At 45.2% G+C, this 9,448-nt stretch overlaps 1 protein-coding gene across 2 annotated transcripts in view; it reads right to left on the minus strand.

Moving 5' to 3' along the window:
* NPC1 (Niemann-Pick disease, type C1) overlaps nucleotides 1-7,636 on the minus strand; it is a 45,826-nt gene extending 38,190 nt beyond the window's left edge. For both annotated transcript variants that reach the window (XM_004683788.2, XM_012725873.1), the window contains exon 1: nucleotides 7,512-7,636. In XM_004683788.2, coding sequence (XP_004683845.2) covers nucleotides 7,512-7,565 — 54 coding nt within the window. In that variant the 5' untranslated portion in view covers nucleotides 7,566-7,636. The remainder of the gene's footprint in view (nucleotides 1-7,511) is intronic.
* Between the last annotated feature and the right edge of the window lie 1,812 nt (nucleotides 7,637-9,448).

The raw sequence follows: 9,448 nt of genomic DNA on the forward strand, positions 1-9,448 counted from the left end.
ATGGCTTTGTAGTACAGCTTGAAGTTTGGGATTGTAATGCCTCCATTTTGATTTTTCTTAGACATGAGGGTTTTGGCTATTCGAGGTTTTTTGTGCACTTTTTTTTAAAGATTTATTTATTTATGCATACAGAAATGGGCTGCAGGTGCAGTGAGAGGATTCACTAGAGACAGAGCAGGGAGCAGAAGAGGCAGATTGCCAAAGTACACTGCTGAGGGGAGCAGCAGGCGGGGTTCAGGAGAGGTCTGCCACACCATGTGGATCACCTCTGGGGCGGGGATGGAAGTCACACTGAAGCAGCTTGCAGTGCTGTGTCCTAACCCATTGCGCGGTTGCGCCACCAGGGAGGGCCCCACCCCTCCTGACCCAAGCACTTTTTATTAACAACACGTCATCATGTGTAGGTAATGAACCCAGGAGGAAAGGCTGCAGGTGGTGGCTGTAGAGACAGGCGGCAAAAAAGAGACTGAGTACTTCCATTTTCCCTATACCAGTTCAGAAGCCACAGCTCTTGCTCCTCACACTGCACCAACGGCCACTCTGCAGAGAAGCACTGTACGGCTGAGCTCATCTCTATCCTACCAAGCACCTAGCTGGTGTCTCCACATGATCACAGCACAGTGGGTGCTCAGGAGTTGATCAACAAAGAGGAGATGCACCTTAAGGTCCTTGAACTGTCAGGGCAGAACATGCTGACACCAAGGTGGAGGGTGCACAGGGCTTTGCAGGCCACGTACTTCCTGTTGAAGCAAACACCTGATTTCCACAAGTAAGGTGTCCAGCTGAACGCTGCATTTCCAGTGACTCAAGGATAGCTGGTGCTGCTTTCATATCAATATTTATTTATTTTATTTGAGTAAATATGCCCAATATTCAAATAAAACCCTCCAACTTTCGAGGCCGGTCAGAGCAAATTTGCACCTGATCCAAAAAAGTAAGCTCCATTTTGACGATGGAGGGTGGGGATGGTGACACAAAAAGGTGGTGCCCTTAATGCCATTAAACATGGTCAGTTTTATGTTATGTACATTTTACCACAAAATAAGTGCTCAGATGTCCTTCACCATGTATGAGAAAAGACAGTGGCAAAGACACTGGTTGCCTAGAAGAGTGGCTATCAGTTGAAACAAGAGCAAAGACTGAGTCTGAGTGTCCGAGACACAATGGTAGATGTGTAATAACAAGTCTCATTAGGGCTCTACGTTAACACTTGGGTTCCAAGTGCAGAGAATGGTGATAACGCTCCCCAGTTTCTCCTGGGGCAACCAAGCACTCTCACATACACAATGATTCAGAACCACAAAAATTATCTTATCAAGCCTTCTTAAACTTTGCCATTCCTAAAATGTTAATAAGTGATTGTAGATTTTAGTTAGAGGCAATAACTGCTCATCAAAAAATTTCAAACCACACAGGTAGTTAAATAATCCTCAAGTCCCCTTCACCTTCCCACCCCCCCCAATCCATTTGAGACTAACCAACGTTAATTTATTCAATCTAGATCTTCTAGGGTTTTAATTCCTCCCCTTAGGCCAAAACTGTGAACTTACAAAAACATACAAGGGCAGTAACTTTTAAGTAGCTTTTTTTCACCAATAAATCCCAACTACCTTCATCTTGAACTGCCCTTTACTGTATTTATCCAGGCCCCCATGACCGGACTCCAGTCTTCGTCTGCAGCTTCAGACAAACAAACCTGCCCATTGTTTTCTCCACAGGTTTCACTGGCGACACTTTCCCATATTAGAACAACCTTCCTTCTAGCACAATCTTACAAGTCTCACCGCCTCCACTAAGTCTAGCTCTGACTCCTTTCACCTGGTTACAGCGATGCACTCCCCTGACCAGGTGCACTGCCCGGGGCCCAGGCAGGCCGCCAGGCAACACATGGCCCATGTTCGAAGGAGTCGTCCTCACTGCGTAAGTGGGTGTCCTGTGACCAGAGGGGTCTGGGAGCTGTATCTGTTTCCATCACTTATGCTGCACAAACATTATGTGAATCCACAAGGCATGGACAAACTTCTTTGGAGGACCAACTAGGGCCAAGTATGAAATATTGTAGGCTTGTGGGCCATGAGGTCTCTGTGGCAAATATTTAACTACTCCACCTGCAGTGTGCAAGGCAGACAATGACGCACTTGGCTGGGAAAATTTACTTACAACAGGCTCTGGCTAGACCGTGGTTTGCTGGCTCCTATCAAGCAGCATTTATGTTTTTGAGAAGTGCTAAGTTCTGTATGTGAAGAGAGGTTACAAGAGGTTACTGCCTTTTGTCTAGAGTCCCATGTAAGACCATGGATTCTTAAGGGGCAGAGCTCAGGTCTTGGACTTCATGTGAAACCCCTACCGTGTGCTTCACTCAGAAACCATTGAAACTCGCAATGAGTTGAAGAAGTCTGACTAGCTTTTATGTAAGTTCAGCAATGAGGAACTGATGGTTGTTTGCCTTTAACTCAGAAGTCAGTGACTATAAGGCTAGACTAGTTTTAAAGGTCATTATATTTCCCAACATGCTCCAGAATTCAATCATTGGGTTTATGACTGGAAAGTTTTTGTTTCAACAACAGGAATAGTTTATCAGACTTTAATAGGGAACTCCATCAAAACACATTGTGGGGAAGCTCCCAACATCAGCAACAGATCCTGCTTTCCAGGCTGCCTTTGAAAAACTCTGCTGAAGTAGTTACTCATATTCAAGCATTTATTGAGTCTCAACCACATGCCAGACAGTGGTGTCTCCCTCACTGCCGCCTTAGGCTCTCTGTGGGGTGAGAGTAGTAGCTTAGCATTTTACAGGTAAGCAAACTAGGGCTCAGAGAAAATAGTCTGAGGTCATGTGACTCCTAAGTGGCCAAACCTCTAATGAGAATCAAGATTCTGAATGCCAAGTTAAACATTCTATTTCCTGACAATTCCCCCAAGCCCCCACCATCACCTCGCCCCCCAGCTACTGCATGGTTCAAATCCAGCTTGGTTAGTACACAGATTGTTCCTCAGATTTTCACCATGCACCTGAGATGGGAGGTCCCATCTACTATAATCCTACACAAGCGTGCCTCTTTCCACAGGCCTGTTCACTTGTAGAAGTGATGAGGGCATTTACATCTTTAGAAGTCATTTCTAGGCAGCTGTCGGGCTAAGACTCACTTCCTCTTGCCCTTGACCATCCCTCTTCCACTCTAATCTCCATTTAGCCATCCCTCGGCAGGTGGGGTACAGGGTCAGATCCCCTTGTTGGAAGAGTGATCTCTGAGCTGGTCCAATGGGGCCACAGTCACCCTACTCTTGAGCATCCGGCTACAACTGACGGTTGGTAACCTCTTAAATGACGATGCTCCAAAATGCACCTCACCCTCTCTTATCACCAAGATCTCGTGCACTAGGGGTTGGCGGACCACTAGGCAGGAAAGCTCCAGAGCCAGGGATTCTAACAATCTGAACTCTATCCCTGACTCCATCCTGAAGAGGAGGCCTGCGGAGAACTAGGGTGGGGTGCAGTCGCCAAGAAGACTTGAAAAACACAGACAAGTGACAGCCTTTCCAGCCTCTTCTTCCCCACATATGTGGCTCAGGTCCCCGTGACCTGGCTCTTCCTCACTGGACCACCCACCCTCTATATGGAGCAGGGCAGAAGGCTAAACCGATCCCTGATGTATTATCAGTAGCTTTTGGAGAGACTGTACTGGAGCAGGTACAAGCCTTGAATTAGATGCCTTATTGGCTAAGTGGAACACCTGCTGAAAAACCATTTAACTAAAGTGAATAATGTGGTAAAAATATCTTGAATTTGAAGAAATTTGTACACAGAAGTAAAAAAAAAAATCATGTTCAAGCCCCCACGTAGCTTGTACAAACCACACAATTTTGGAACAGATTTGAGCCTGAATAGCCACATTTGTAAAACAGGAAAAACAGTATCCACCTACCTTGTAGGGTTCTGTGAGGTTAGAACAAGTCAAGTGTGTTATGGCAATGGGTACTACACAAAAATCAGGCAACTCATGTTGCTTTAGTCTCTTATAATCTCAAACATCATTTTTAAAGCTATGAGATAATGGACATACCATAAAATTCAACCTTTTTTAAGTATATACTTGAATGGTTTTTAATAACAATTAGGTTACTGCTGTTAACCCCTATTTTCTAGTTTTTTTTCTTGTCTATTTGGAAGCAAAGCTCAGAAAACAAACAAAAAGTACCCCAGCAACATTTTGTACTTATCTCTATTATAATACTTCCAATGCACTGTAATTTTTTTTGACAGCCACCCTTCTTTCCATCCACTACAGGTGGGATAGTAGCATTTGCACAGCACTCTGCATTTATAGACCATGTTCTAGTAGTTTAGTGAGCCGTATTTGCGAAATTAGTGAATAACAGGGATTTGAGTTCCTCTGTGGGCTAAGGAATAGTACCAAGAACAATTTTAAAGTTTCCCTTTCAAATGCTCTGCAAATCACATTCATAGTGTTGGATTTTTTTTTTTTTTTTTTCAAATTTTCTTGCCAAAGCAAATATTCCAAAGACTGAAAATAAGAGGCATAGTCCACACAAAGGAAGAACTATTGGGCCACAGTGAACCATTTCTATCACCCAGAAACCACCAATCAATCCAATTCTGATCTCTATTGACCTCTGAACCCCGTCCTCATTTCATCCAAACTCATTTTGAAGCCTGGTGATCTGGGAATTTAGAGGAGTAGAAAAGTTTTGGTGATATTGGATACAGTAAAAGTAAAATTCTTGCCCTCATGGAGACTGCAAATTAGTAGTTGGATTTAAATCATCTTTCTACAAACAGCCTAGAAAGTAGAAATAGTTGTTGACTGAGTCTGTGGAGTGGGAGACGGAAGCCTCAGGGGCACTGGCTTGCCCAAGACCACTTTGGTTAAGATAAAATGCCAGACACACACCCAGCTCTTTTTACACAAAGATTTCTGCCAGGCAGTAAATGCTACCGTGGCAGTTTACACAAAGATCTAGAACTTCAGAGGGAAGGCCGTCTACATAGGCGGAAAGGATTCCCAAATGTTATAGACAATGCAACATTTGAACTGGACCTTGGAAGATGGACAGAGTTTAGCAGCAGCTTCATTTGGCTGAAGAGATGAAGCCGTTCACAAAGCTGTGGGTGAAAGGACAGAGGGCAGAGGGGGGATCCCTGTGATCAGAATAGAGACGGCCTAAACCCGGCTTCCGCAGCAGGTAACGTGTCATCATTAAAACACCCTGAAAAGTACTCCTTTCACGAAGAAGGGAGGGTGGACAAGGGCTCCCCAGGAAAGAGAGACCGTGCTGTCTTCATGACCAGAGGGAGCCTTTGTTCTGGGTGATATGACAAACACTGAGGGAATACAAAGACCTATTCAGCAAATCGTTTTCTTTCTGCCCACTCACTAAAATAAAAAGCCTCATTTTCCTAAAATTACTTATGTTGGTAAAATGTCTACTCAAAGCATCAATTAAGGAGTGGGAGATTACCCACAACAGCTCAAATTTCCCTTAGTTATTCTTCAATGCTTTCTGGTAGAAAGTGTAACCCATTCCTGGTCTCCTTAAGAAAAGTCATATTATGGTCTTTCATGTCTACATGAAAGACCATAATATGACAAGTTGTACATGTTATCTGGATGATCTCAAGGTCTAAAAATCATAAAGTCTATTAGTATTTATTCATCATCTATAAAAATGAAAAATTAAGCAAAATTCTCTTTACTTTCAATGCATTTGAAACCTTACAAAACACTAATTTCATCACAGAACTTTACTAGTGCCCATACTGAACCCAGGTGAGTTGCTACCTGCTATCATTGTTAAGAATTCTAAAAGTAGGACCTCTCTCCTCCAAATCTGTCAAGGTATACTAAAAGCCCCTGTGGACACGAGTTAATTTTTTAAATATCATGAGTGCTTCCAGTTAAGATTTATAATCTCAAGGCTTTTGGGCATTTTGCAAGACTCATGACCAATCCCTGACCTATCCCAAAGTCCTAGGAGAAGAGGCACTCTGTACCATGACTAGTCTTGGAATACCTGGAGGAAAAAGGATTTGAGAGATAAGTTAAAGCTTCTTAGCAATGTGAAGCCTGCCAACCAGATCCTGATCTAAAACACTAGGGAAACGGAACAGCTGTACTTTCTTTAAGACATAACTGATTATTTCTTGAGTTTTTACTACAGTGATGAGGTGTCTCCATATATCACATTATTCAATAACCCCCCCAAATCCTCTGCAGTATAGTTTATCATCAGAACACTGAAGCTTGAAAGAGTAATGTGCCCACAGCCACAGAATGACCTACCCCATCCCAAACTGCCTCCCTGAAATCTGCTTTTCTTTGCTTCCCTTTGCAAACAGATACTGCTCTTCCCAACAAGCAGGCACTGCAGGGGACCCCTTACCCGCAACTTCGGGAGGAAGCAGCCACAGCTCTTCTGGCTTTTAGGCCCTTACTGGGTCAACACTGCCTTTCCCCTTCTGAAAACTACACAGTTTAAGGAGAGGTTTCTCTAGTCCAGGGAAACTCTATCTGCCTTCTGCTCTGATTCACCACCCTCTCACTAATGATGCCTATGAGTAGGCACAAAGGCAAGGGATTCCCAGTGGCCCACTCTTTCACCTTGATCTGTTTTAATCAGCACTACACCCTTACACATGCCTCAGATGTCCAGTTGTATCTTTTATTAAGCTTCAACATTTTCTTAAATCGTTTTTTAACGATCTTATATCGTTATGTTTGTACAGATACAGTTCCGGTAAATCTCTCCCACTACCATATCACCCGAGACCACCACAGTTTTAAGACAGAAAAATGTAAACACACGAAGAGCAGTGTGGTGCTTCTGTCCAAGCTATGAAGCTGACCTAGGGAGACAGGACAAGTTCCTGGCCCCATCCTAATCTCAGCCAGTATGATGAGACGAGGAACATTAATTAGTCGCCGGCTGCCGTGGGCGCCTTAGTTTACAAAGATGTAAAAAAGTGAGTTGATAAGTAACCTGCACTCTTTAGAAAACCAAGTTGATTTAAGTAGGGCTATGGCAATCTGGACCTCTGGGAAGAGTTGTTTCCTTTCAATACGTTCCTTCCCATCTGCGTCTTTAGGCGAGGAAAGGGGCAGGAGAAAGTGATCGGATCGTCTACATTAATTTATAAACTGCGCTTGTGGCAGAATCATTTTAAAAGGCAGGTTAAGTAACTGACATTTCTACCTCTCTCTATCCACTTTACTCCTCTCTGATCCCACATCCTAACATCAGAAGTATTCAGAGCTGAAATAAACTCAAAGCAGGTCAAATAAACAGCACCCAGATGCCACCCTCTTGTAGACCACCAGGGAAAAATCCGTGGCCAGGAAAGAAAACGGAGAGGTGGGGGACCTTCCGGGGACCCGAAGGACCTGGGTCCCCTTAGGGGACGGCGGCGCCCCAGTCCCTGCACTGCCAGCCCTCCCCGACTCCCGGCCCCTACTCGTCCCCGACTGCCACCTGGATCGCCCGTGATCACTTACCTGCTCCAGACAGAGCAGCAACAGGAGGACGAGGACTGAACCGCGCGCGTTCATGCTGCTGGGGCGCAGACGTCGGCCAGGGCTGGGCTTGCTGGGCTCCGCTCCGCTCGGAGTCCCGGGCTGTTTCAGCCTCCTGCACCAACAGAGGGAGGGAGTAGGCGCAGGCGGCGGGCTGCGCGCGCAGATCAGGAAGGACGAAGGCGCCATAGGCTCCGCCCCTTTCTGGGCAGTGCCACTGCCCGGATGCCCAGTATCCTGGGGGCGGGGCCAGAGGCGGGGCCTAGTCGGGTCTGGGGCGGGGCGGGATCCGACTCCCGCGCTTGCAGTGGGGTCTCCGAGTGTCCCAATACTGCCCAGCTCCGCACTGGGAGCGCGTCACGTGGCCAGGGACTCCCAAACCCAGGCAACAGAACGTTTGGAATGTTCTGGGTGGACATTGCTGGGGTTGTGCCAAAAACGTGTGGTTTCGATGCTTTGACTCATTTCTCCCCTTTTTGTCTTTCCCGTGGGAGATGATAGGCCAGGTTTTACCAAAGGGACGTACTTGGAGACTGTACCCCCGCCCCCCACCGCCAAGCCCCATCCCACTCGTAAACGGAATAGGCGCTATTTTCGTCCCCCTTTGGCACTCGGAACATGGTCTCTTCCCAAATCCAGTCACTCAAAAGGAATCCGTGCCCAGGCCCTTGTACCGCCGCTCCCGGCGGTGCCTCCCAGTGGCCTAACCCAGTGGCGTCGCAGTCCCAGAGCGCGAGGGTGGAGCGTGAAGGTGGGCGCTGTCCCTGAGTCACCCAATCTTGGTTTTCGGTCCGCTCAGCCTACTTTCCCTAGAGCTCTAGAAACGCGTGTCCACCTGCCTGTGGAGCCGAGCATGGCAGAGAGAAGACCCCTGGGAGAGGGGAGGGGCGAGCCGGACAGGACTAGAGCGCAGTTTTAAGTTCTTGGTGAAGAGTCAAATGGTAATACAAAAGAGAAGCGTCTTCATTTTTGAAACTTACACACACACATATATATACGTATATACACATATATACATATATATACACACATACACATATATATTGGCATTGCATTTACTTTTATTATATGCATTTCTGGTAACATTTCCTCTCAGATTTCAGTTATTGAGATCATTAAAATGTATCAATTATTTCCATTTTGAAGTAAAGGGAATGAAAGTGGGAGTCCCTTTTCCAGACAGTAGAAGCCAAGTTGTAATAAAAAGACTAAATCTTTAGTAATACACAATCATTATTCACCTAGCAACGATCAAACCCAGTCTTAGGTAGTACAACGAAGTAGGTGACATTTCCATCCCTACACAACAACAGAAAAACGGACTTAGTTATAACCTTGCTCTCCTACCTGCTTGGCACTGTGGCTGACGGGGCACTGAAATTATAAGGATTTCCTTTGGACCTTTAGACTAGATCTTTCAGCACCATTTCTTGGCCCTCATCAGACATGTGTTCTCCCACTTCTGGTGATTCCTCAGGTGTTAAAATAGATTCTGTCATGCAGGTGTCCTCAAATTATTGACACTAAGCAAGCAATATTAGCATCATGTGAGAACTTGCAAGACTTGTAAATTCCCCACTCCACCCTAGATCCATTGAATCAGAAACTGTGGGTCTGAGTGTCAATTTGTGTTTAACAAGCCCTACAGGTGTTTCCAAGGCACACTCAAGTTTAAGAACTACTGCTGTAATGTATTCTCTGGTTCTTGGTGGGATAGTTATTCTTCCAATTTAGCAAAGTCCTTGTGGAGAAAAAAATAGAACCAGTAAACTGTAATTGATTTGAGTAAAAAATTTCAAGCACCATGTAAAGTATTTCTATTGATAGGATTGGCAAAAATTTCCATGCCCCACAAGTTATGTTCTCTATTAACCAAAACATTTAGCAAAACTATCTTTTAGCAGTATTTTTTGTCCTTG

Source organism: Condylura cristata, unplaced genomic scaffold (assembly GCF_000260355.1).
Source record: "Condylura cristata isolate star-nosed mole 26May11 unplaced genomic scaffold, ConCri1.0 scaffold00016, whole genome shotgun sequence".
Classification (NCBI taxonomy): domain Eukaryota; kingdom Metazoa; phylum Chordata; class Mammalia; order Eulipotyphla; family Talpidae; genus Condylura; species Condylura cristata.